Raw genomic sequence first — 27,845 nt, forward strand, 5'->3', positions numbered from 1 at the left:
GTTATCGTAGATAGTGATTGGAGATGGGTTTCATACAGAATGACCTTTTTGAAAGAAATATTGATTAAAATCCCTTTATAATATGGATAATGAAAGCTCATATCTACTACTTGCCGTGTTACACTTCAACTTCGTTTAGTTAATCGCATCACAAAATGGCTTTACATTATTAAAATGAAATTTTCGAATAACCTCTATATCTAACTTAATTGTTAGAGTTTTATTGGTTTCATTGACTTCAAGAACAACATATGGTCCTGTATTTAATACCGATTTTGGTGTATTTGGATTTCTTGGTCTTTTTAAGAGAATTTTATCTCCAACTTTATAATTTACTTTCAAATTGCTCGTTCTTAAGTTATCAAAACGGTTCTTTTGCTTTTTCCTTTGATCGCATTGTTTTTCCCTTATATTTTCTAACTGATTATTATACGAAATTTCATCAAATTCTCTATCATTTTTATATGGAAATAGTAAACTATAGGGTGTACTGGATGTTGAGTGATGTTTACTAGAATTATATCGCACTGGTTATGTTCTAAAAGATAACTTCGCAAAGTATCGCAAAGTTATGGTAGCATGGAAACGCTCAATTATACCGTTCGAGGCATGGTACTCAGACGAAGTAAGGTGCCATTCGATACTCAATGAATTAATAAAACTTTGCACCTTTTTATTATTAAATTCACCCCCGTGATCTGACATAATCATCTTAGGAAGGCCGAAAAGCGAAAAATAATTTTTTAATTTACTAATTATCGTTTCTGGGTTTTTATCACTTAAAATATACGCTTGTGCAAGTTTTGTTAGATTATCTATAACGGTGAGCATTTTTTGTTTATCAAAAAAGAACAGGTCTACAGATAAAGCCTCAAATGGTTTCTTCGGAGAATGCCTTACATTTAAACCTTAAATATGGTTCCTACGATCAAATATTGAGAGTTGACAAGTAGGGCATAAAGTAATAAATTCGGTTATTTCTCTATACATATTTTTCCATTTATAAAGTTGTCGAATTTTGTCCGCAGTTTCATTAATTCCTTTGTGATAATTACCCGGGTCGTTGTGATATTCGAAAATTATCCTTTGTCTATCTTCTACAGGCGGCATAGTAACGATATTTTTACAAATTATAAAGTTAACGTCTGCGTAAAGGAAACTGAGCATTTTATAATAAATATTACTTTCAAAATAAGGTATCCAATAAGTTTTATTTCGAACTAATACTAGTTTTTTCAAAGTATTAAAATTCTCAAGGCAATGGTGTGGCTTAATTTTAACTATAGTAATTTCTCTACTACGATTTTCGTTATATAACTTTAATATTTTTCAAAATCCGAGTCACCAACAGCGGGGAAATTATTATTGATTATTTCTAAATGATTTACATTTCTGTCATTCTCATCGTATAGATATAAAATATTCTTATTGTTAACGTCTAAAATTTGCTCATTAGAGTAGGAAAAATTATTTAAATCTAAGTTAGTTGTAATATTCTCAAATTCGGTATATTAATTTTGTTTTTGATAGACATGGTTTAATCAAATTCTTGGCAGAGCTTCTAATTTTAGTTTATTTACAATAGTATCGATTTTTTCAGTTAGGTCGATAACATTATTACTTCGGACTTGATGTTCGTGTATACTATTTACACAAAGTATATTATGTTCCTGATCAGATGGAAACAATGGGATTTCCTCACGATTAGCAAATAAAGTATTCAAACCAAAGTCAATAACACATTTATTCTTTTCTAAAAAATCATAACCAAGTATTCCATCAAAAGGAGAATTTATATCTACTATATAGAATTTTTGAACACCCGAAAATAACTTAAAGTTTACGCTCTTTGTAACTTGAATTGGTTCGTTATTAATACCAAATATTTTAAAATTTTCATGATTAAAGTGATAAGAGTCTAAAATTTTACCTGGTTTCAATATTGATATAGCTGCCCCTGAATCAATTAATAATTTTATATTCAAATTTTTAATATGCGCGTAAAGAAGCGGTTTATTTGCTACTCGGTAAACTGTAACGTTGTCAGCGGCACTTGCTCTAAAAAAATCCTGATCAACTTCGATTTCTATTTCTTTTTCTGAACTATCGTTGTCGCAATAGGTATTATGAACAACATAATGAGATTGTGGTTTACTATAACATTTTTCTGCTTTATGTCCATATTTATGACAAACAGTGCACTTTGGAATGGTTAATTTAATTGGTGGATTTGTCGATTGATTTGTTGAACCGGGATCAGAAAATGTTCTTTGCGTACCTGCAGTACTTGAAAAAATTTCATTGTCGTTATTTATAATTAATTTAGAAAAATTGACATTTTTTTGTTTGAAATATTGTTGGTTTTCATAATCATTTAAAATTTGCTTAATTTGAATTAACGAACTGCTTAAAGAGCGAAGCATTTGACACAAAGGTTTGACAGAATTGCAGTCTTACTGTGAAAATTATTTAAACATTTTTTCTCGACATTGTTCAAATTTGAATCGTATTTGATAACTTTATTGATTTTTATTAGTTGTTTTTCAATTCTATCAACGAAATTTATAGGTTTTTCATTAGAACGTTGCTTAAAGTGACATAACTCATAATTCAGACACTGCAAATCCAAATTTTCTCCAAACTGAGAAAGGAGAGCATTTTTTACCTCTTGCCATGTCGAAAATTCTTTCGAGCCAATGAAATCAAGAGCTTTTCCCTCTAACCTGCTTTTTACAACAAAAGGAAAAATTTGCAATTCCGCTGAGTCAAATTTTTCAAAAATGAAATCAACAGAATCTATAAAATAATGTAATTTTGAAGAAGACCCATCAAAAACATTTATAAGCTTGACAGCTTTGTCACAATTAATATAATCATTAGAAGTGGTAGCGGAAATTATTGGCGTAGTTGCTGTTACGTCGTTAGTTGCCATTGTATTATCAAAAATAAATTAAACAATTAAAAAAAAATGCAAATACTAGATATGATAGCTTAAAAGTTTGAAAATTGCGAAACAGAGTAAATAAAAAAAATGAAAACAAATAAAAAATTAATATAATTCGACTAACCTCAAGTACTTCCGTGAGAACGTGGCTTTACACCGGAACGGGTCGAAAACGTTGCAGCGTCTCAGATCAAGTGGATTTACACTGGAACGGGTAGAGAACGGGTGGAGAACGTTGTACCCTCTGGATCAACTAGGTTTACACTGGAACTGGTCGAAATTCTAAACTGTATGTAGTCGAAATGGTAGCCGAGATGTTGTTGTTTCTTCTGTGGAAATGCTTCACCGTTTCCAGGGTCGAGTGGCTTTTCACTGAAGCTGGTTGAGAAGATTTCACGAAGTTGCTAGTTGCGCCTCCCCAGAACTTCCAAATTTCTTTGTGGCTTTACACAACAAGTGACCTTACACTTATAATTCTTCAAAGTTGCTTACGGCTTCATTCAGTTTTCCTTCCTCGTGGCCTTGCACTCGGAACTCAAATACTAAGTCACTAATTCTCCAATTTTCCAATTAACGATCAAAATCGATTAAAAAAAGGGCTTTACTTTTTCTAATTGAAAATTCTACTGACTGCGCTACTTTTATTCTGTATAAAATTATGTGTGTTCGTTGGAGAATTAAGTAACGAAACTCTGAATGAAATGCACAAATTTATTTAGATGTTTACAGCTTAGGGTATAACACTATACTAACTTAAGAAATACAAACTATATCCTAAAAACCTCACACACACAGTGGCGTGCTCGCCATAACATATATCTCTTGAATATTTGGGAGCTAAAAGAAAAGAAGATTGTGACTAATGTATGTTGTGGAAATGATAATGTTTAAATAGATAAGTAACAAAAAAGATTAAGAATTAATGTATATGGTAAAAAGGTGTAGCTTAATGCTAAAATTAAGGAAACTTACTAAAAACGATGATGAGCAAATTCTATTTGGTAACGACCTTCCTTTTTATAACAATTTAATATTAAAAATATATAATCCATTTACAAATTTCATTTTACATTCCCACAATACACAAATCCTTCAAAAGTCGTTGTAAATCTGATCTTTTGTAACCCATATTGCACCCTATATTTTTCTCATCGTTAAAAGGGAAAACTTTTTCAAGCAGAAATAAACTTTTTATGGTGGCAATTAAAATTTCAGCGCATTTTTCATTTATCAGATTCAAATTAATTCGGTGAACGGAAAATGGTTGGTAATTACTGGTTTGAAATATGCAGTCAAGGTAGATAGGATGATAATAACCATCCTGCGGTTTTTAATTGGGTGTACTTAATAAATAAAAGATGGAAAAAGGAAAATCTCTTTAACGGAATTGGCATTTTGTTCCTAGTAATGATCTGAGATTCTCGATAATATTTATGTCGTTTGCTGCTGAAGAGTGTAAGTTATTTGATAAGTTTTTCTAGATATTTTTTCAATCACATTCATTAGTATTTTTTTTAAGATTTTTGTAGTATATTGATTGTACAGTGTTGTAATTCCGTCATTTGTCTATCTTCTAAATAATATTAATTATTTTGATGTCATCTAGTGTAAGACTACAACCTGTACCTACTTTAATGTATGGAAACATTTCCTAACATAAATTAGACCTACTGAGATTAGCTTAATATATTTCTTATAAAAACTTTTATTTAAAAAATGCTTTGTGAAAGGTATATATGTTACGGTTAAACTTCGAAAGTGATTAATCTCGATATTAACCGGGTAATCTTGATTTTAACCGAATTGTAATGTTAATGTCGTATGAAACTCAAATATATTGACACAATAACACGTTAATGTCGAGTTTAACTATTCTCCTTGGTTAATGTTCGAAAGGTGTAATATGTGTAATCGAAAGGTGTATAAAATAATACAACGTTGACAATTGTATAAAAAATCATCATCAGTGGCATTACAGCTCGTTTTGAGCCAAAGCCTTCTTCAGAACAATCTTCCATTCACCCCTGTATCTGGTAACTCTTCTCCATGCCTTAACTCTGATGGATTTTAGATCATCCTCTATGTTATCTTGATACCTAAGTTTTGGTCTTCCTCTGGCTCGTCTTCCCACTGGTCCTCTTCGGTCGAAAAATTTTCTGATCATTGCATCTTCATCTCGCCTCATTACATGTCCTATCCATCGAAGTCAGGTTCCCCAAAACTTCTGTATAACTGAAAGTTGTAGTGCCTACGCCACAAACCCTATTCTTGGATTCCTCCATATATTTTCCTTAGAATTTTTCTCTCGAAACATTTAAGCAATTTTTGGTCGATCTGTGTAAGTGACCACGTTTTTGACCCGTATGTTAACACTGGCCTTATTAGTGTTTTATATATTGTAACTTTAATTTTTCTGGGTAGTTTTGGGGCCATCTGTTTCCTCAAGCCATAATAGCACTAAGCACTATTCTTCTTTTAATTTCTTCGCTGACATTGTTGTCTTTGGTCAGCAGCGAGGCCAGGGCGAAGGTGTCCACACCTTCCAGTTCCAGATCATCAATTGATAGTCTGTGTATCTGGTTGCCTTATCTAGTACAATTAATATATATACTTGGTTTTCTGTGCGTTTATTTTTAATCCCATTTGCAATACAGACGCCCTTAGTAATCGAAATGCTTCGATCAGAGATTCTGTGGACCTAGCAATAATGTCTATGTCATCTGCATATCCGATCACTTGTACAGATTTGAAGAATTGTATAAAAAATACCTGCTATTTATTCAGACATGACAAACTTCCGTGACACTTAGAGTTGCATAAAATATTAGCTGCTTTACGGTAGCAATTTTTTGAACCACATTTCGTTTTGCACGAGCATCTTTTGTATCCTTTACGACCACATAGAGATCAAGTCGCTGCAATCTTACGAAGAGATTTTCTCAACAACTGAAACCGGACATACACTGGACTGATTTCTTGTAAATAACTGTGGTAATGTGCCCTTCGTATGCGGAAAATTCCAAATTCCATGGACCGACCGCGTTAGAAATGAAGAAGTTTTAAGGCGTATGAATAGAGAACGTAAACTCACAGAAATTGTCAAGAAGCATAAAACGTCTTATCTTGGACACATATTTAGACACAACAGGTATAACTTCCTTCAGCTTATTATAGAAGGGAAAATAGAAGGCAGACGCGGCCCGGGTAGACGACAAATGACCTGGCTGCGCAACATCAAAGATTGGACAGGATTAGACTTTCAAAGTTTAATAAGGAAAGCCCAAAATAGGAAAGACTTTGCAGAAGTCATCGTCAACCTTCGCTAAGAAGACGACACCTAAAGAAGAAGAATGTGCCCTTTTCTGTCCCGATTTTGTAATAAATGTTACCTTCAACTGTCATAACAACGCCTAATATATTTCTTGCATCAACTCGTCCTCTATGAACTTCGGGGACAGGTAATCTAACAGTATCACCAATTTTTGCAGCCGGTAATAACTTATTGGAATTTAGTTTCATTTTTTTTTTTGGTTGTTGAAGCAAACCATCATTTGCTTAAAATCTATTTTCGATAATAGATTTCTTTCGGCAACATATTAGGCACTTTTAATCATTTTTATTATTTTCATCAATTTTAGCACAACAGTAAGTATGTATGAAAAAACATATCGCACGAGATACATATGCAACCGTTCGAACATTCAAACTTACAAATACCACAAAAAATTAGGCTCTTTGGTATAAGATTCTCATTTAACGTTTCATTAAATTCCTTTAAATCTTCAAATGTTCCTTCGACTTCTGGGTTAACTGGAAGAAGAAGATTTACAGAATACCACGAATTGTTGTTTTTGTTTTGTACTCCGTTTGTTACATTAATTTCTATCGTTACTGGGGAAATTACAGATGTCTTGGAATGGTTGGTTTCGTTTGGTACTTCATATTTGTCAACGACTTCTGTGATAACTGAAGGAATAATGTTTACAGAAGAGCTAAATTTGTCATTTTCATTTGGTATGTTTAAACTGGTAATAAAAGTTGTAAGTAATAAAAAAACGAATAATTAATAACAATAATTATTTACTACCCATAGCCTTACAATATACCTGCAGTACTTTTCTTATCATTGTTATGAGAGTCTGATGAATTTGTTGCTGCAACTTTCCTATTATTATATCCACTTTCTGCACTACTTACTTCATCTAATAAATGTTGAAGATCTTCTTCAGTATCTATTTAATTAATACAGTCCTTTGGAAAGATAGAATCCGATTGACCAACTTTTATTTTCGACCCAAACATTGCTTCGTAGAAAGATTGTTTTATTCCTGCATGAATGAAAGGCCCTGTTTTTCATTAATTGAATAAATTTAAGGCCGTCAGACTATTTAAATGTATTATTTGTTTGCATCCACGTTATTAGCGTATCCTGAATGTCACGATTAGCCCTTTCAACGCTTCCTTGCAAATGACTAAATTAATTTATTACTATTTTAACGAACTCAAGGTGCTCCAAAAATGCAGAAAATTTCTACCAAATGTGTAGCTACTTCATCTGCCTTCTTTGAAGTTAAAGATCTTAATCCGGCGTCACCCAGGTGAAAAATGTGTGTATAATAATCCAAGTAGGGTATTATTGACCCCATTTAAAATTGATTAAAAAAACTAAACAAACATTTCGAACATGAATTTATTTATTTAAATATCTTACTTGACTATCTAAGTTGTCATAAATTACAGCAGTTTTTACCTCTGGATTAAATTTGACCGCTTATTAGGTAAAATTTACAAAATAATAAAATTCCTACAAATAAAAAACACTAGATACATAAAAAATTCACGAACAAAAGATAATCATTTAAAATAAGAGATTTTCCAAAAAAGTTTTTTCAAAAGGTGCAAATAAAAATATAAACAGCAGGACATTGGATATCCAAGCTTGAAAAAAGTTAGGAGTCCCGGAACTGGATACATTCGTCGCAAAAGCGATGAAGATGATTTAAACAATAAAAATTTTGGCATTGATCGCACTTTTAGTTTTCCGGTCAGATTTTCTGGAACACTTTTGACACCGTCCACGTCCCGTACGTTGCTTTTGTGGTGGAGCTTGCTCACTTTCTTCCAAAACTTGAACTATTTTGGATCGTAAATGTTTTGTAAGTCGCGGATTACTTTTTCGTTCTTCCATAATTGGCGTAACTAATGTTAATTCTAGGAACATACGACGTTTCTTTGAATAGTCACTAGTGTTTGTTCTGTAAATTACCTTGCTGTTGATTCCAGCTGTGTCCATTAGTGAAAAAAATATTTTTAGTGGCCACCTTCTACAATTACAAGCTACACTGTAACTTCCTGTCAAGTCATCCACCGTATCAACCCCTCCTTAAAGTTATAGAAACTTATTATTTCTGGTAAAAGTTTCTCACCGGTAGATTAATCTATTTCATCATCGTGATGAAGTGATGATAGTAAAATCACGTTTTTCCCTTTTTTTTTGGTACAAAGGATACCATAGTTATATGTGTCTGAAACCCAAATACCGAGGACTGTGGTTGTCTGTTCTTAATCTGTATAAATTCTGGGGGAATCTTTCGCCTGTTTTTCCTCAGAGTTCCTGCTGAAGTTAGCTATGTCAGACTGTTGCCTTTCTTGTCGATTGTCTACATTATCGAAACGTAAGCACTGCAATAAAAATGTAAATCTATTGAGTGCCATCACTGAACGAAATATATGGATTCCTGTACCATTTGTTCGCCAAAGGTCTTTTATATTACGATGACCATTTCTATATACACCCGCTAGGTAGAGGAAGCCAAATAGTGCCTTTATTTCAAAAATATTGGTCCTGCTACAATATGCTTTATCTTTGTAGGCTAACGCTTTTTTATCTATCAATACATTGGTGCAGACCGTGATACCTTCAAATATTTCTTCATAAAAAAAGAAGCCAGCAATCTAAAAGAGTCTGAGCGTTTTTAGCATATGTTTTGGATTCTGGTAAGTTCGAAATTATATTCTCTGCCCTTGTTCTAACTGCTTTATTACTATGGTGTTTTCTCCATTTTGTTTTAAAATCCCTACCTAAATAATAAGGATATTTTTTATCTTCTGTTCGCTTATTTTCAGATTCCAATACTTCTAAGTCCTCAATTTCTTTATTTTGTTCACCATCAGACTGATTACTTATGTGATCAATTTCGTTTTCATCGTCGGAGTCCATAATTTCGTACTCATCATCTTCGAGTTCCTGCCAAAGTGCCAATAGTTTGACTTGTTCTTTTTCGTAATTCATTCTAGAGAAAAAAGTTTATATGTACAACAAATAACGCCACGAATTAAAATTGTCTTAGTTACTTTGCGAATTAAAATTGTGTCTTCGTCACCCAGGCGGGGTCTAATCGGATTGCAGAACACTGTACTCACTTTGACGATCAACTTACAACTGAAATTGGTTCATAATACACTAATATACAATACGTTTGTACTAATACGTGCTAATACTACCCAACGGCAACATGTAGGAAGCTATAGGCAACCAATAAAACATCCGTGTATTAACCATAGAATTATGCTAGTTCTAAGTGTGTTGGGGGTACCATTAGACCCCACCTGGGTAATTGCACAAATTTTGTAAGGTAATCCTGATATACGAAGATGAAACGAAATGACCCATCAGTTTCGGATTGCATGTCGATCAAATCAACTTGACACCGACTATTCATTTTACAAAATACTATATTTAATTTTAAATATAGTATTTTGTAAATTTTTAATATTAAATTTTAAAAAAGTGTTACTACTTCTTGTGTTATATTTTTGTATTTATCATTTAAAAAAATTAACATTCTTGTTCTTCCTCCATGGTCAATACTTAAATGTGCTTTATACAGAATATCAAATAATTTTTTTTACGTAATATAAAAATTTCTCCTTACCTTCTTGCAAAGAAACAATAAGTTTGAAATCATTTCCCACATTCACTACATCGTATTTTGCCAAACGTCGATATGACAAAGCTGTTTTCTTAGTTTTTCGTTTTGCTTCTTTCACTTGATTACAAATTAAATAATATTTTTTACGAGATAAATAAGCACTGTTATCACCACTTTCAAATAATACTTCTTGTACGAATTCCACTTAATTGCGCATCAAAACAATGTGGACTTTAACAAGACCCTTATTTTAATGTCGAGATTAGCTGGTTAATGTCCGATTGAAGCCTGAAGATTGTTTATTTTCGGATATTAACCAACTAGACTGGTGAATCTCGATATTCTTCTTCTTCTTGATGTGCCTATCCGTTACGAATGTTGGCGATCATCATGGCAGTCTTTATCTTATCTGCAGCAGCGAGGAAACGCTGCACAGATGTTGTATTCAACCAGATTCTGAAGTTCTTTAACCAAGATGTTCTTCTTGTTCCTGGACCTCGTTTTCCAAATATTTTTTCTTGCAGGATGGCTTAAAGGAGAGCATATCTGGATTCATTTCGCATAATATATCCGAAGAACTGTAACTTTCGAGATTTGATGATGGTCAGTACCTCTCGGTTCTTATTCATTCTTCTGAGGACCGATATTAACTGGGTAAATTTGAGATTAACCTGATTTCGAACGTTAACTGTAACATATATATTCTAAAATTGCCTTGTCGGGTTACATCATAGAACGTTCTCGGACTAGTAAGTCCATCATCAGTGCAGTTATCAGGTATACATAAGGGAAGCCACTAAATATGTGGGTAAAAAAAATCGGTTGCCTGTAAAGTCGGTTTTACGGGCGAAGATTTTACGTGACAACGTCTTTTTTATATATTATTTTATGTATTATATATTATTATATTATTATTTTATATATTATTTATATTTTATATATTATATTTTTATATATTATTTTATATATTATTTATTTTATATTATATTATTGATCTTATTATTTTCTACAAAATTTATTTGAAAATTTTTTCGATATATCAATTAGTTGCGGAGATATCGATCATTGAAGTTATTGTTTGCTACCAGTATTTTATATATTTATTTTTTTCAGTTATAAAAAATTACTATTTCCAATTGTGTCTACCAAGTATGGTCACATGTATTTGCCTACATATTAAATAATAATAAGTACAGATAATGTTATGTGACGTTCACTTCTGATTATATATATTTTAATATTTTTAATTTTAAAGAATCAATTTGAAAATAAAAACACTTATTCAGATCGAAGGTTCAAATTTTTGCTAAATAAATTTGAAATTAATTAAAATTTGTAAATGTAAATGGTAAAGTTGAAAATTAAAACATTTACTAAAATTGGAATTTGAAATTCTTGCTAAACACAGTTAAATTCTAACTCCGTGCGTGGTGATTGGTCGGTTTAGTTCGTTTGTTTGGTCGCCCTGTTTTGACAGGTTAGAAGTTATAATTTGTTATTTTAAATGTTTGACTAGAAATACGCGCTGTTTCTTCTCAATCGACTGCATTACGATTGATTGCAGAGTGATTTAAACTAATAATTTACTTAACACTATCAACATTTGTCAATAGTATGACATAACCTATAAACTCAGTTTCTCAACTTTTGTGTCAATCTAACAATTAATCAATCAATCATAGTTTACGATAATGAAATATTAGTGTACAATTATTTACCTTTATTGTTGTAGTTGTTGTAAATGACGAATCTAAGTACTCCACATTTTCACTACAGACACAGCTGACGATACTTTCAACGATTTTCAACTTTAGCGATTCAACGCGCCTAATTCTCTAGTGCCGCGCGCAGCGGACCGATCATGTTTGAGTGGGAGACGCAAGGCATTCGCCGGTCCGGCGGGCCTCTCTCTCGTTCGGCGACTCACTGTAACAGACGTGAACGGGAGTTACACTTTTTCTTAAATGACTCCGAGCCACAACCTAATTTAAGACGTTGTCACGTCAAAACCCTTTAAATTATGTTAACTTTTATGTTTTTATTGGCGAAAATATTTTTTTTAATAAGTAATTATTCCTGCCACAAGTTACCCCTCAAATCAAGTACTAAAATCTATTAGTTTAAGATTGAGACTTACTGTGTACTTTTGGGCGACAATAGACATGCTCCGACGGCAGATAAAAATAAAGACAAAATCGAACTATGTTACCTTGATTTGGAACTTGAAATCTTAAAGTCAATGAAGAAACATCACACTACAATAGTAATGGGCGACTTCAATGCCAAAGTTGGTCAGGGAAGAGTGGATGGATATGTGAGTGAATAGGGTTCAGGCAATAGAAATGAACATGGTGACTGTTTAATACAATTCTGTCATATGGAAGAATTTGTAATAGGCAATACAATTTTTAAACTACCTAAAAGAATATTGTATACATGGAAATCTCCTGGAGATACAAGGAGCAGAATATGTAAACATAAATAAAATTGACTTTGTCCTAATTAGAAAAATTTTATAATTGAATACTTTTTTCCAAGACTTACCCTGAAGCATATATCGGTTGAGGCCATAACCCCATAGTAGTAACATTTCGAACCAAATTAAAGCTGATTAAAAATCGCACACAAAGTAGAATTGATAATAAAAGATTAGGGGAAACACAAATAAAGGAACAATCTGTAAAAACTCTTACTGAAAATTTACATAATGCCCACGATCGTAGAAAAACCTGTAATTTACAATAAATTACTATTTTTTTTTCAGCCTCGTCTGTAAATTATGTTTTATTATTTTATCTATAGCATAATTCCCTTCATATATTATAGTACTTATGTATTGATTTTTAGAGTAACATAAAATTTATATAGCTTGATTATTAGCTTTTATTAGACAATTAATTTTAAAACTCTTAAAATTAAACTTTACATTCCATATAATGCCAGCCTAACTGCAGTAATACTAAAGCTTTATAACCAATGCATGCCACAGTAAATAAATAAACCATTTGGAAGAAAATAATTCAATGTCAAAATCATCAACAAGATCTTTGTGTTTTAAAATTATGTGTTGATAAAATAACCAGGTATTTTTTCATAGAAATATGAAAATAACATTTTCCTTCTACAAGTTCCACAAATTCCTTCTGATCGCAGCAGGAAAATGGCATTTGCGATTTGAAAATCCATGTCTCAACTTCCTGTATTCCGTTTATGCTATAAGTATATATTACTTCTCATTCATGATGGTTCAGCTGATATTGGTATCCATATATATGTATAGAAGTTGTCCTGAAAGAATTATGGAATTGTGTTGCTACTACGTCCAGTATACAAACGTATTGATCATGGGTTATCTCAGCAAGAGGCCCAAGATGAAACAGGTAAGCAAAAAATGCACAATAAATATCCCAAATATATTTTTCTTCTTCTTCAGGTACCATCTCCGCTACAGAGATTGGCAATCATCATAGCTATTTTAATTTTTTGAGGCAGTAGCTCTAAAAAGTTGTTTAGAGCTGCATCCAAACCATTCTCTCAGGTTCTTGAGCCATGAAATTCGTCTTCTTCCGATGCTTCTTCTGCCATCTATCTTTCCTTGCATTATGAGTCGCAGGATGCCATACTTCTCGCCCCGCATCACATGTCTAAGATACTGTAGCTTTCTTTCTTTAATTGTTAGTTCAACTTCCTTCTCAGTACTTCATTGTTCGTAACTCTATCTACCCAAGAAATCCTCATAATTCTTCTATAGGTCCACATTTCAAAGGCGTTAAGTCGTCTCATTGTGTCTAGATTTAACGTCCATGATTCCACTCCATAGTATAGTACACTGTATACGTAACATTTTATTAGGCGTACTTTAAGAGCTAATGTTAAATCTTTGACACATATATATGCCAAATATATGCTCAAGATTAATTGGCAAGAATTCTTGGATGTTGATAATGACTCCATTTCTTATAAAAACAGATTCGCCAGTGAAAAGAACTTTTTTAAAATTGTATTATTTGTTTGTACAGTACTCACCACTAAGTCGTAACTGCACCCTCAATGAAGCCATTTTTATTACCAGCATATTGTATCTACAAAAAAAATTATTTTTACACCTTTAACCTCTATATTTTTAATATGATTAAATATATTACAGTTTTCCATTAGTTTTATTAGATTTTACACTTTTTTTATTCTCATCTTTCCATGAGAGATAAATAGATATATTCTAAAAAAATCCAAGTTTCATCTGTAAAAACCAACTTATACAGTTCTTCATGTTTATATTTTTGATATAATCTCAAAAACGCTTCTCTCTTCGCAGCAATATGAGACTGTTCCATCAGTCCTTGCTTAGAGTCATCTTTTAGCAATTTAAAACCAATGTCTTTCAGTACAATATTGAGTGACATACGATAATCAATACACAATTCTTTTTCCCTCAATTCTTAAAGAGGTCAAAATTTTTTTCAATCCATAAAGAGGTCAAAGTCACATGTTCTTCTGAAAAGAATTAAATTTGATTTCATGTTTAACAAATCTGTTTAACTTAATACACTTTCTAATATCTAACGAAAAGTATACTTACTTCGTTCATACATACTGTAAATTGCATTAAGAGGTGTATTAGTTTTTACAGCCTAAGAGATAGAACTAACCGTTAAAATATGTAAAAAGCTGCAGCTACAAGCTAAAACATAAATGTATATTTTAAGCATCAACATAAACGTATAAAAAATATATTACATACTTCCCTAACAGTAGTCAACCGTAGAATGGGGAAGTTATTATCACGTTCCTGTTCAAAATAATGAATCAAAGAAGCTACCATCTCTTTACAACGACTATTTAACTTCTTATGTGAAATTTTGGAATTAAATCACACTAATTTTGTTCTAAAAAGAACTGAGTTTAATTAATAAAAAATAACAAAATAACACCGCAAACTGTCAATAAGTGTTACCAATTTATGCCGAAATGTCACCTTCGTTCGATTACACCTTAAAATTTGTTCCGGATAAGTGTGCTCCATAAAAACGCTTTATAATCTAATATACTTCTTCTTCTACTTCTTGGAGATCTTTCGATCTGTTTAATTCTGAAGCTGCCTCTGGTTAATTTCCTAGGAGGTAGATTGCCAACTATCCCTCCATCTTTTAAGTGGTCTTCCGGGAGGTCTTCAACCTGGCGGGTTGTTTTCTTTTTTTTTAGGCAATTTTATTAGTCTATTCTCATCCATTCGTTTTACATGATTGTACCACATCCTCTTACGCTGCCTTCCCCATCTGACAATATTTTGAATTTTGCACTGCTCTCTGACGTTTGTATTTCTCACTCTGTCTCTTCTTGTTTTGCCCACTATTGTTCTTAGGGTTTTCATTTCGGCAACCCTTAGCATCTGTTTCATTTTGTTGGTATCTTCGCGCACTTCTATGCCATATGTCATGATCCGTCCTATGCAAGTCTTGTAGATTCTAATTTTACTATCTGTGCGCATATATGGATTTGACCAGACTATCTCCCGCAGACATCCAGACAATGCAGATGTCTCGGACCAATATGTGCTAAGCAAGTGGAGATTTTTCATGAACATTTGAAAATCAAAGAACTTTTTAATGCATTCAGTGGCTGGTTACATCGATTTAAAAAAACGTCACAGAAATCATGAGCTCACCATTCAAGGTAAAAAGCTTAATGCCGATAGACAAGCAATGGTAAAATTTTGCTATGAACTGGATAACATAATTACAAAAAATAATCTACAACGCTTTAAATTTATACTGACGAAACGGTACAGACCATCAATACCTACAAAAATCTTAGCTGCAAGTAATGAGCTAAGTGTGATTGGAAAGTCAAAAAGTCCTCGCACTTTTTAAAACATAAAACATGAAACCGCAGAATCCCAGTTAACTATTATAACCAGTAAGCTGCCTATAACTTCCAAGATTGGTTCATTAAAAGTTGATTCCTAAAGTAAAGTCTTATTTGAAGAAGTAAGTAGAAGTAAGTTTTTCCGGAGAATGCTGGTGCTCATCTTAATAGGGTAGGCCTAAGATCTGACCATGGAAGTGTCTTAGTACTTTTTTATCAGTCAATGTTACTTCTATTGCTCAACCAATGGTTTAGGATGCTATTCATACAATCAAATGCATCTATAAAAGAGAATGTATAATGAACTTGTTATGAAATTGATCTGATAAACTTTTGGAAATCGTTCACCATCAAAGATGCAATTTTTATAATGGCAAATAGATGAAGCCTATTGAAAGAGATGACTTTGAAACGAGATTTTTACAAAATAATGACGCTAAAGGGAGATGAAATCATCATGGAATATAATAATAAAGAATGCATAGCTGAACTAACTGAATTTTTTTTAATGGCATAGACATTAGTCATTCAGCCAGTTGCAATAGCTTCTCCAATCAGACAAATACACAAGCCTATCCCTAATAGAAAACTAACGGATAATTAATAGAAGAATATACGACAAGGAAACTTATAAGGTCACTTGCTTCTCGTCTAGGGGCCCATCAAGACATTCTTAGTAGACAAACAAAACTGGAACACGGATAAGGTGTTATAACATTTAGGGTAAACAAAGGATACAAATCTAAACTTCCACACGATCATGAAAAAACTAACTGAATTAGTGAGCAACACCGATAAGTTTGAAGAAAATTATGAAACCAAAGTTGAGACGTGGACATAGTGTGACAAAGATAAACCAGATTATCAACTCCTCAGCAACGACGATATTGACGAACTAGTTTGGAGTCAGCCCGGTACATCACATCCCGATTCATTCGAAAATAAGAGGCAAGAGGAAGAAATTGATGAGACGGTATAAATCAAAAGAATAACTAACCAGGACGCTGATGAAGATGCGAACGTTCTACTAGACTATTTTAAGCAACTGCGAACATTCGGACCTTGTCGACACCTTAAACTTGCGCAGAAGATTAAAAAAATTGAAAAATAGAATAATCTACGTTTATCTATGAAGTTTTTTATTGTTCTTACTTAGTGTATGAGTTTATATTTATGTAGAAATATGTTTGTTTTTTTATGTAACTTTTTCTGCAATTTAAAAGTTAATTTGAACTTATGAGATTTATTTTTTTTTGTTACCTTTTTATGGTAGGTACATATCTACCTGTATGCATATAAGTATATTTGAAATAAAAGCTAATTATAGCAGAAAGCAGATAATCGGATACTGAATAACAATTTGACTGTTACCGTTAACGTTACCAAACAAAGGCATTCAGTTTATTATATTAATCTACTTTTTAGGTTTTACACTACATATCTGATAAAGAAAAGGAAGAGTTCACCAAAGATGACGTAGAAATTTATAAGAAGTATGCAAAAATTAATAGAAATGTCATCTCTATAATATTCTGTTTAACTATGTCAGCAGCAATTCCCTGGTATATAGTAGTTTTTAAAGCTTCTTTTGATGAGCAAGTTAATCCAAATTGTCCAATTGGTAAATAACTATTCAATTTAATGGTATAATTTACCCGTAAAACTTGTCGAATTGATAAAACTATTTAACGATTTTTACAATTTTTAGGCAGAGGTCTCTGTTTCCAACTATGGTATCCATTCAACCTTTACCAGAGCCAGTACTGGCTCACCAAAACAGCTGATACTTTACTATTTTATATAATGTTTTTCGCATTGACCTACACCAGAGTTATCACAGTGCTCTTTATGGTGTATGTTCTGGGACAGATAAAAATCGTACAGAATAGGATTAAGAGCGTTGATTCCACAAGTGAGGAATTGATGAAAGAAAAGAGAGTAGACTATGACAGTGCTATATTTGAGACAGTTACTGAATGTGCAAGGCAGTACGCTGAAGTCCAAAGGTAAGAGATCAAAGTAGTCAAAGTTAAACTTTATGCAATATCTTATTCCTTGTTCCTTTGTATAGGCATATTTGCTTGTTTATCCTAGGTTTATTTTTTGGACTCGTAGATTGTCTAAAAATCGTTTTCTTGACCTCCAGTTGATATTCTTCTAGTGAATGATTTGTCCCCTGCTATTTCTAAGATGCTTGCTGTCATATTGATATATGTGTTAACGTGATCAATTTTTTCTGTCTCTAATCAATTTGTTAATTCCTTTAATTTTCCTGCTGTTTCCAATAACTTGCATGTTACATTGCATACATTCGTATTTCAGCAGTGTACAGTATTACAGGTCCAGCCAATGTTTTATATATTTTATTGTTTATTCTTTAATTAAAAATTTTATCCCGTTAAATAACCACCTACCCTTTATTGTTACAATAAAACTTGACGTGGTAAGAACTGATAGAAGGCTTATTTGCTGTACCGGTCGTAAGAAAATAATTGATGTATCGTGTACACTCCGCAAAGAAAAATGGTTCATTTCGTACCACAAACGTGTCGTCTCCGGTGTAATTAATAAACGTATGAAAATGTGCAACTTGGTGCAAGTTTCCATGTTTATTAATTGTTCTAACTATTGCGCAATATGATGTAATTATGCGTAGTTAGCCGGTACGCTCTTATTGTGGCATTGTCTTGAAGAGACAATGCCTTTATGGTTTTATTGGTGGTGGAAATAAAACACAGTCTTTCTAAGAAGAAAAAAACTTAGCTTCAGAGTCTTAGAAAGTTTGCAGAGCGCTTCGAGCAAAATGCTCTAGGGAGCTACCCTACACGGGTAAAACCATGTACTAGACACTACTGACACTACTCACTATACTGACTTGAGATCCGAAAATGTCCCATATTTAAAGATAAATTAACTTTTATATGAAACTTTTTCATTTCTCAACCAATTAAATTTAATTATAAGTTCCAGAAGGAAGGGCGATGCACATCGAGGTGCGTGATTGGAGGCACCTGATGACAAATGCGTTATTTATAGAACGACGAGAAAGTGATTGGAGACTCTGAGGCTAATAAAAAAAGCTGATTTTATTAAAAAAACTCAAGAAAAACAATTTTTTTACAATTCACAAAAACACTCACAGGCGGTGGTCGGTGTTGTTGACAGCATCTGCAGGTCCATCCTCGGCGATGTGCTCGTTCTACGGCGGCTTCGTCCTCTCTAGCTATACGTTTCCCATCTGCATGTCGCCGGTGAGTTTGCCTGAGCCTCCGTGGTGACTCTGGACCACATAATGGTAGGCAGGCAGTGACTGGCTACTGCGGAGACATCCATCGCATCAGGTGCTTAGCATCAAGTAGGCTGGCTCGTCGGAGATATGGCACATCGACGGTTTCAGGGCTGCAGAAGGTGGATATCGGCCTGTTAGTTTGGTGTACTAACATCCGATGCTTCTCTCCGCTGTTTTCTTGAGTGGTTTTGATGCAGGCGTCGTGTTGGAACTTTTGCGATTTTCGATCGCGAAGCATGAGAACTCTGACATCTCGGAGTCGTGGTAGAGTTCGTTAAAAGGTTGGGCGCCATGTCGTCTCCGGTATAATTAATAAACGTATGAAAATGTGTTAGCAACTTGGTGCAAGTTTCCATGTTTATTAATTGTTCTAACTATTGCGCAATATGGTGTAATATTGCGTAGTTAGCCGGTACGCTCTTATTGTGGCATTGTCTTGAAGAGACAATGCCTTTATGGTTTTATTGGTGGTGGAAATGAAACACAGTCTTTCTAAGAAGAAAAAAACTTAAGCTTCAGAGTCTTAGAAAGTTTGCAGAGCCCTTCGAGCAAAGTGCTCTAGGGAGCTACCCTACACGGGTAAAACCATGTACTAGACACTACTGGCACTACTCACTATACTGACTTGAGATCCGAAAATGTCCCATATTTAAAGATAAATTAACTTTTATATGAAACTTTTTCATTTCTCAACCAATTAAATTTAATTATAAGTTCCAGAAGGAAGGGCGATGCACATCGAGGTGCGTGATTGGAGGCACCTGATGACAAACGCGTTATTTATAGAACGACGAGAAAGTGATTCGTTTGTGACCAGTAGTGTGAGATAGATGGTACTTTATTATAAGATATAACCATAGTACAACCAATCACTGTCATCATTTCGTACATATCTGTTTTTTCGTGTTTAATTTTATATTTCTGTTTTTGGAAGTGCTGCTATTCTTTGGATTGTACAGGAAGAAATATGCATAAATAAACTACGCGAAAATAATTTTAGAAAAATATCGAGGAACGAGAATCTTAGTCAATATTTAGTAATGTTATTTCATTTCTCTAGGTAGGAATTTCTTTTTTCGGACAAAATTTTGTTTTTGGTATATTCCATTATGCAGTCAATTCATTCCTTTCAAACTCATCTTCAGATATTTCCACGTTATCAGAACTTTCTTCGTTGGAAGCAGTGATGTTTACATCGACACGGTCAGGAATATTCTCAGGTACTTTATCAAAATCTGAAGCAGATTCGTCACCAGGTACATAATCACACTCTGACACAGCATAAGGTTCTATCTCGGATTCATTTTCAGAAATATTTGAGAGGTTTTCAATTTCTTCTTGAAGGTCTTTTTGCGTTAGAAAACGTCTTCGTGTCATAATAAGTCTATGACCAAACAACACGAATGGGATAAATACGACCCGGTATAAACTACTACTGGAATACTAGATATCAGTTTAAAATTTATGGTAAAATCAATGAAAACAGTATCAAAAATAAACAATATACCTCACTAACCTATGTTAATCAGCAACTAGATTATATATAATCGGTTTAAAAAACAGAGCACCCATTTTTGCGTTACTAAAATTCTTTTATTTACGAGATTTTGACGCAAGTGTTTAGTTAACATCATACTACTATGTTGCATACTACTACGTCATGAGTAAGGAATGTCTAAAAATACGGATGTGTTCAACTAACATGGGCTTTGGAGACAAACACACCCTATTAGATTTTTAGAAATCCGCTAGGACATATATATCCCCACAGTAATGAAAGGGTTAAGTCCGAAGGGGCATGCTTTAGCAGCTCTGCAGGTATGTGCGATAATTAAACAACATATATATTGTTTTAGGTTAATGAGACTGGTAAACAAAGCTTGCAAGGAATTTGTTCTTATCGCATTCTTTAGCAATTCCATGGAATTGGCGTTATTTTTGATGCAGTTATTGATGGTAAGATGACGTACAGAAAGTTGTCAAAATCACTTAAAAAATTTTAAGAAATAAGGCTGGCATATTTCAGCTTTATTGAAAAATGAAAAAATAAGTCAATTCATCAGCAAAAGTTCAAAGTTCATTAAAGTTAAAATATTCTATACAAATAGTATGACAATTTCTTTTATCACTTTTGTACTAAAATACTTTGTACTAGATAAACAGTTATTTGTATAACTGATATAGTTATTTTCTTATTTTTAGGCACAAAATATCGTTGAAGCTTTTCAACAAACTGTCATATTATTTATGACACTTACTCAGCTCTTCTTGTTTTTATGGTACGCTAATGGAATCAAAGTTGAGGTAATCCATCATAATTGATAAGTAATCCAGTCAACAATCAATCATTTTGAATTCATCTAAAAAGAGTTTATTACCGTATAAATTCCAATATTCATGTACAAATAACATAACAAATATACAAATCTAAAAAGATAATCAAGGAAATGTTATTTCCTACACAGTATTATTTGTTTGAGAATCGTGTTATAAATTTTTTGAGTTAAAAAGTTGAAAACCTCTATTTTTTATTAAAAAATTAACACATTCTCTCGCAAATAATTCGAAAACTAGTGACTTTCAGAAAATAATTTATCGAACAAAAGTTGCTTTGAATTAGTTTATCTATTATCTGATTTATTTACAATAAAACATTTTCAATTTCGAGAAGGGTGGCATCCACCTTCAGTCTAAAAGCCGATACACGGTCAAATTTAAAGTAACTAGAACGTAAATCCACATTTTTATAAAAATCGGTGTTGTTTGTCAAAATAATAATGAAAAACTGTCGTCGAGTGGACTAAAATTATAATAATCTTAACTTAAACGCTTAAATGCTCAATTATTAACTATTTCTTTCAATTTTTCACTTTTTAGCTTCTGCAATGCTCTAAATAAGACTTTTTATAATTTTTCAGAGTGGTGAAGTTGCTAATATCATCTACAATGAAACTGGATGGACAAACTACAACTCGAAAGCAAGGAAAATCTTGTTGATAGTAATGATGAGGTCTCAAAGACCGCTGACATGTAATTCGGCCTTTATTGGTGATATGACCATCGACACATTTAAGAACGTAAGTAAAACTTTTCATTTGTTTCATCATCATTATCATCAGTTGCATCACAGCCCGTTGTGATCCAAAGCATTCTTAGAATAATCCTTCATTCGCTCTTGCCGTTGACAACTCTTCTTCGTGCTCTAACACCTTCTTCTTCTCATTGCGCCGTCTCCTTTCGAAGGTTGGCGATCCAAATGGCAATTGTAGTTTTGGAAACTGCTGCGCGAAAAATCTCTGCGGATGAGCGGTCGAACCTTTACCTCAGGTCTTTCAGCCACGAGTTCTGGCGTCTTCCTACTGATCTTTTGCCCTGTATTTTTCCTTCCAGTATAACTTGAAGTAATTCATATCTTTCGCCTCTCAGCACATGACCCAAGTATTGCATTTTCCTCTCTTTGATTATTCTTAGTAATTTTTTTTGTTTACACATGCGACGAAGTACCTCAACATTAGTAACTCTTTGTACCCATTAGTAACTCTAACACCAATAGCTTTTAAATCACCCTGCAGGTTGTCTTGGTATCTAAGTCTTGGTATTCGTCTGGCTCGTTGTCCAATCTGCTCTCTTCGGTCAAAACTTTGAATGTTGCACCTTCCTCTTGCCTGATTACATGCCTTATCCATCTAAGGCGTTCTACCTTAACGTATTTTACAACGTCAGTACAAAGTTTCAATGCCTGCGCCACAAACCTTGCTCTTTTATTCCTCAATATATTCTTCTTAGAATTTTTCGCTCGAAACGTTTGAGCAGTTCTTGGTGCTTCTATGTAAGTGACCACGTTTCTACTCCATGTGTTAGGACTGGTTTTATTATTTTATATTACAGCTATTTTATTTAAGCTTAACTTAAAAGTATACGGAAGATAAATTATCTTACTAGCAGTATACGGTCCAACAGAAGACAGCTCAATTGCAGAAAAAGAACAATTCATAGAACAACTGCAAGAAGAAATCGAAAAGAGAAAGAAGAACCAAGAAATAATTATCGCCGGTGGCCTAAATGGAAGAACAGGAAGAAAAGAAAACGACAGAACAGTTGGTAGATTTGGAGAAGATATAATGAACGATAACGGGGAGAGATTGATTGAGCTATGCGAAATAAACAACTTAAAGATCACAAACGGCTTCTACAAACATAAAGACATACACAAATACACTTGGACACAAGAAACAAGAAAATTGAGGTCTATTATTGATTATGTTATAGTAAACCACGAAAGCTCGATAAAAATAAAAGACGTGAGAGTAAAGCGAGGCGCAGAATGCGGCACAGATCACAAACTAGTAATCGCTTGGATGAAATTCCCCTTCATATGGACCCAACAGAAACCAACACAGGGAGAGTCTGACCAAGTTACGGCTCCGGCTACACCTGTCAATACGTGCTCAACACAAGAAAAGAAATTCAAAATCAATTTATTAGAAGAAGACTCAATAAAAGACCTATATAAGCGAAGATTTGACCAAAATCTAGAAGAGTTTCGGTATGAATCATTAGAACAAACATACGAACACATAAAAACCTGCATGAAGACAGCAGCCCTAGAAGCTCTTGGAGAAGTGGACCAAAAATACACCCACCAAACTACGAAATTAACCGAAGACACACTAACATGCATAAAAGAGAAAAAAGAACTTCATATAAAATACCTGAACACAAAAAACTTTGAGGACTTGGAACTATACAGAAAAAAAAATAAAGAAGTGAAAAGAAAAGTAGCAAATGAAAAAAATGAAAGATGGGAAAAAACATGCACAGAGATAGAACAGCACATAGGAGGAACGAGAAATTCAGAGTCATGGCGCATCTTAAAGTCGCTCCAAAGAAATAAGACAGAGAAAATCAAGATCGGTCAAATCAAAGAAAACGAATGGCAAGAATACTATAAAAAATTGCTAACCGAAGACCGCCCCGAATTCAAACAATCAGAAATAGACGGAATAGAAATCTACACACATGAGGAAATCGAATTAAGCCTAGCTGGGGTAAAAAGAACGATTAAAACTCTAAAGAACAAAAAAGCAGAAGGTCCCGGCGGAATACCAAATAAATTGATAAAAAACGGATCGGAAAAGTTATTCCGTATGATACATAAAATGTTTGAGAGAGCACTGAATGGAGAAGACTTACCGGCAGAATGGACCCAAGCATATATGACATTAATATACAAGAAAGGAAATAGAAAAAACTGCGAAAACTATCGGGGAATCAGCATTATATCGTCTATAGGCAGACTGTATGGAAAGACCATAAAGGAAAAATTAGAAATATATATACAAGATAAAATCGGAGAAAACCAAGCAGGTTTCACAGCGGGGAAAGCATGCTTAGATCACATTTACACGGTCGAACAACTAGTAGAAAAAAGAATGGCCAAAAATAGATCTGTCCATCTGGCTTTTGTTGATCTTAAGAAGGCATATGACTCAATACCTAGAACCAAGCTATGGGAATCAATGGAAGACATCGAAGTTCCACGAAGATTAATAAACGCGGTAAAAGCACTCTACAAGAATAACGAAGTAGCTATCAAAACGGGCAGTAGAATATGCAGTCCATTTAAGACGACAAAGGGACTACTACAGGGTTGCTCCACATCCCCCACCCTGTTCAAAATATTCCTGGAAAAAACCCTGAAACCATGGAAAAGAAAGTGCGAAGGAATGGGTATACCAGTAAGGAACGAATATCTATATACGCTAAGTTTTGCCGACGACCAAATAGTGATCGCACAAGACGAGGATGACCTCAGTTTTATAATGAGAAAACTGGAGCAGGAATATACAAAGAATGGGATGGAAATAAACCTAAAGAAAACTGAATACCTAACAACGGAGAATACAGAAATAAAACAGCTGGAAATAGACGAAAGTAAACAAATCAAAGGAACAGACAAGTATAAGTATTTAGGTTTCATAATATCAAACAAAGGAACAACGGAGGAAGTATTAAAAAAATTGACTAGGACAAACAAGAGACTGCATACGAAAATTGAACCCGGTACTATGGGATAAGAACATCAGCATGAAAACAAAGAAAAAAATATATAATATCATGACAAGAAGTATCCTCACTTATGGGTGTGAAAATTGGACAATAAATAAGAAAACCAAAAACAAAATAAGAGCAACAGAGATGGAATTCCTAAGGAGAAGCTGCAGAGTAACAAGAAGAGATAGAATAAATAACATGGAGATTAAGAGGAGAATGGGAATGAACTCCGACATAATAGACTACATCGAACAGAAGAGGTTAACCTGGTACGGACATGTCAGAAGAGCAGACCAAAATCGGTGGATAAATAGAATAACAGAGTGGAGCCCGATAGGAAGAAGAAAGAGAGGCAGACCCCGATGATTTTTCAGAGATGAGGTGGACGAAGCAATGAGTAGAAGAAACCTACAGGAAGGGGACTGGCTAAACAGGAAAAATTGGAGAAAACGGTTGAGTGAAGGAATACAGTGAAAACTGGGGAAATCCTTGTATATATGTATATTACAGAAGGTCACTTTAATCTTTCTGGGTAGTTTTGGGGCCATCTGTCTTGTTTGACCTAGTACAATACATATATTTGGGCATTTATATTTAATACGATTCTTAGTACAAACGCCCTTTACGACTGGAATGCTTCATTCAGAGACTCCGTGGTTCTAGCATGTCGATGTCATCATCATATTCGATACCTCCATTATTTTAAGGTGTTCTGCAGTTTGGCGAAACCTATTCCATTAGTTTTTTCGGACGTCTTGTATTCTCCATCTTAGGCATTATGTACATACAGACCAAAACAAGCATCTGCGGTTCCTAGTACTTTTTTTATTGATATAATAAATAATTGAATATTCTTCTGAAATAAAATAAATAATCCTTCCAAAATAATCGCTCATCCGCTCAGTCTACAGATTATTAATGTGAATGAGAACTTATTTTATAAACTAGTTGTAAGGAAACATATTTTCTTACGGGCCGCCAATTTTTGATTTATAGTTTCATTTAATATTTGCCAGACTTTAGAACCCTTTCAGATCTACTTCTAGTCATTGCTACTAGAGAAGAACAACTTAAAGTTCCATAAGAGCTGATGACAGACCTGATAGCCTGCATGGGACGACGTTTTCAAAGTTGTTTTGGATACCCGCTAACCTATACTTTTTATTAAACTAAAAGTTTTTTTTTGTAATTGGTATATTGTGCTGTGTTTTAAGCTAAATGGTGGAAAACTGTTGGGACTAAGTGTATTGGTTTGAAAAGTCCATTAAGTTGGATATTTTTAAAAATATTAATACACCAAAGAAAGAAAAAGAAAATGAGGGAGGAAAGAAGAAAGGGCAAAAGAAAGACAGAAAGAAACACCTGAAATATATGTATTTGGGCCATTTGGGTATATTTTGAGGCCATGCAACATGAAGAAGCTGCTATTTCTAACCGGAAAATAGATACGTTAAGTCCACGTATATTATAAATAAAATTTATTATATTAATATATTAATATTTCTTCTTGTTGTTTCAGATGATCAAGCTGTGCTACTCCATTACAACATTTTTTAAAACTGCCTATTTGTAAATCGAATTGTAGAATTAAAATACTTTTTTAATCACGGTTTGTAATCTCAAACAAAAGTATTTGACTTGTAATCTAGCACAAGATAAACGAATTAAATGTAGTGGTTTTTTATTTTTAAGCGCTAAAACCAAAAATAAAACGATGTTATATAACACGCTAAAACTAGAGTTCACACTGTTGAAGAATCGATAGCTTACCTATGTATAATTATCAAAAAATTGGCTTTGTTTATAGGGTGCTAAGGTAGTTAATTCATAAGTACTTTATTTCGACGTTTCAGCTTCTAAGTTTCGTCAATTTTTAAATAAAATTTACCCTGGCATATTGAATCAACTGTGATGTATGGCATTAAATATTGTGCAACTAAAAAGGAAAAAAACACTCAGTAAATACTCGTTGCAGAGTGTAAACTCTCTCTCCTATAGCGCTAAACGCCAAGTCAGCCCCTGGCCTCCCCAGCATCTGCTTCCAAGCACCTCTGTCTTTGGCTGCTCTCCTCCAGTTATCCACCCTCAATATCTCTTTAGCATCGGTTCTTACTTCGTCTATCCATCTCTTCCTTGGTCCTCCTACTAGCGCTGGCGTCTCACCACAAATCCACTAAGCGTTCTACTAGGTATTATCCATTCTTATAATGTGAGCTTAAGTTTAATCTACGTTTACGGCTAACCCTATTTCTTTTGCATTTTCTTTAATTTTCACATAAAGTTCTGTGATGTATCTTGCGGTTCATCCCATCAAGTTTAAGCTTAGACACGTTAGAGGCGTTATGCGCATCACAATCTGCTTAGATTTATTATATTAACAATCAATTTTTGGGTTTACAGACATTTTTTTATAACATATTCCACACATATGTTAATCAGAGTCAGAGCTAGCCCATCTTCCTGTTTTAGCCCCTTAGTTATCTGGAAGAGGCCTGTCAATTAATTTAGAACTTGTATGGTGATTGGGCATATAATTGTTTTTTTTCTAGTCTCCACAAATTTATTTTACATTTCACACGTCCTTTATTAGTTGATAAAATTTATCTATCAGTGTGTGTCCTCCAATTTTAAGAATTTTAGCTCGTATGTTGTTAATACTTGGGACTTTATTATTCTATATGCGTTGATGGCATCCATTATTTAATGTCTTGTAAGTGGGTATATTAATTTATTACTCTGGTACTGATCTGCTGTTATCTCG

General features: G+C 33.5%; 1 protein-coding gene across 1 annotated transcript; it reads left to right on the forward strand.

Annotated features, from left to right (window-relative positions):
* The first annotated feature begins 4,312 nt into the window (after nucleotides 1–4,312).
* On the forward strand, nucleotides 4,313–26,733 carry LOC140438170 (uncharacterized). Its single transcript, XM_072527885.1, has 8 exons — nucleotides 4,313–4,399; nucleotides 12,974–13,256; nucleotides 17,167–17,362; nucleotides 17,450–17,747; nucleotides 20,887–20,986; nucleotides 21,233–21,334; nucleotides 21,949–22,107; nucleotides 26,604–26,733. Exons 2-8 carry the CDS (start codon nucleotides 12,978–12,980, stop codon nucleotides 26,655–26,657), a joined length of 1,188 nt encoding a protein of 395 aa, XP_072383986.1. The 5' UTR covers nucleotides 4,313–4,399; nucleotides 12,974–12,977; the 3' UTR covers nucleotides 26,658–26,733.
* Nucleotides 26,734–27,845: the final 1,112 nt, after the last annotated feature.

The sequence above is a fragment of the Diabrotica undecimpunctata genome, chromosome 1, assembly GCF_040954645.1.
Source record: "Diabrotica undecimpunctata isolate CICGRU chromosome 1, icDiaUnde3, whole genome shotgun sequence".
In the NCBI taxonomy this organism is placed as follows: Eukaryota; Metazoa; Arthropoda; class Insecta; order Coleoptera; family Chrysomelidae; genus Diabrotica; species Diabrotica undecimpunctata.

What these genes read in the sequence shown, in the direction of transcription:
- LOC140438170 (XM_072527885.1), top strand. Translation starts at nt 12,978, where the DNA reads ATGAAAATAACATTTTCCTTCTACAAGTTCCACAAATTCCTTCTGATC. An exon ending in TAATCCAAATTGTCCAATTG is followed by an intron (nt 17,363 to 17,449) that starts GTAAATAACTAT and finishes TACAATTTTTAG; the next exon opens with GCAGAGGTCTCTGTTTCCAA. An exon ending in CCATCGACACATTTAAGAAC is followed by an intron (nt 22,108 to 26,603) that starts GTAAGTAAAACT and finishes TTGTTGTTTCAG; the next exon opens with ATGATCAAGCTGTGCTACTC.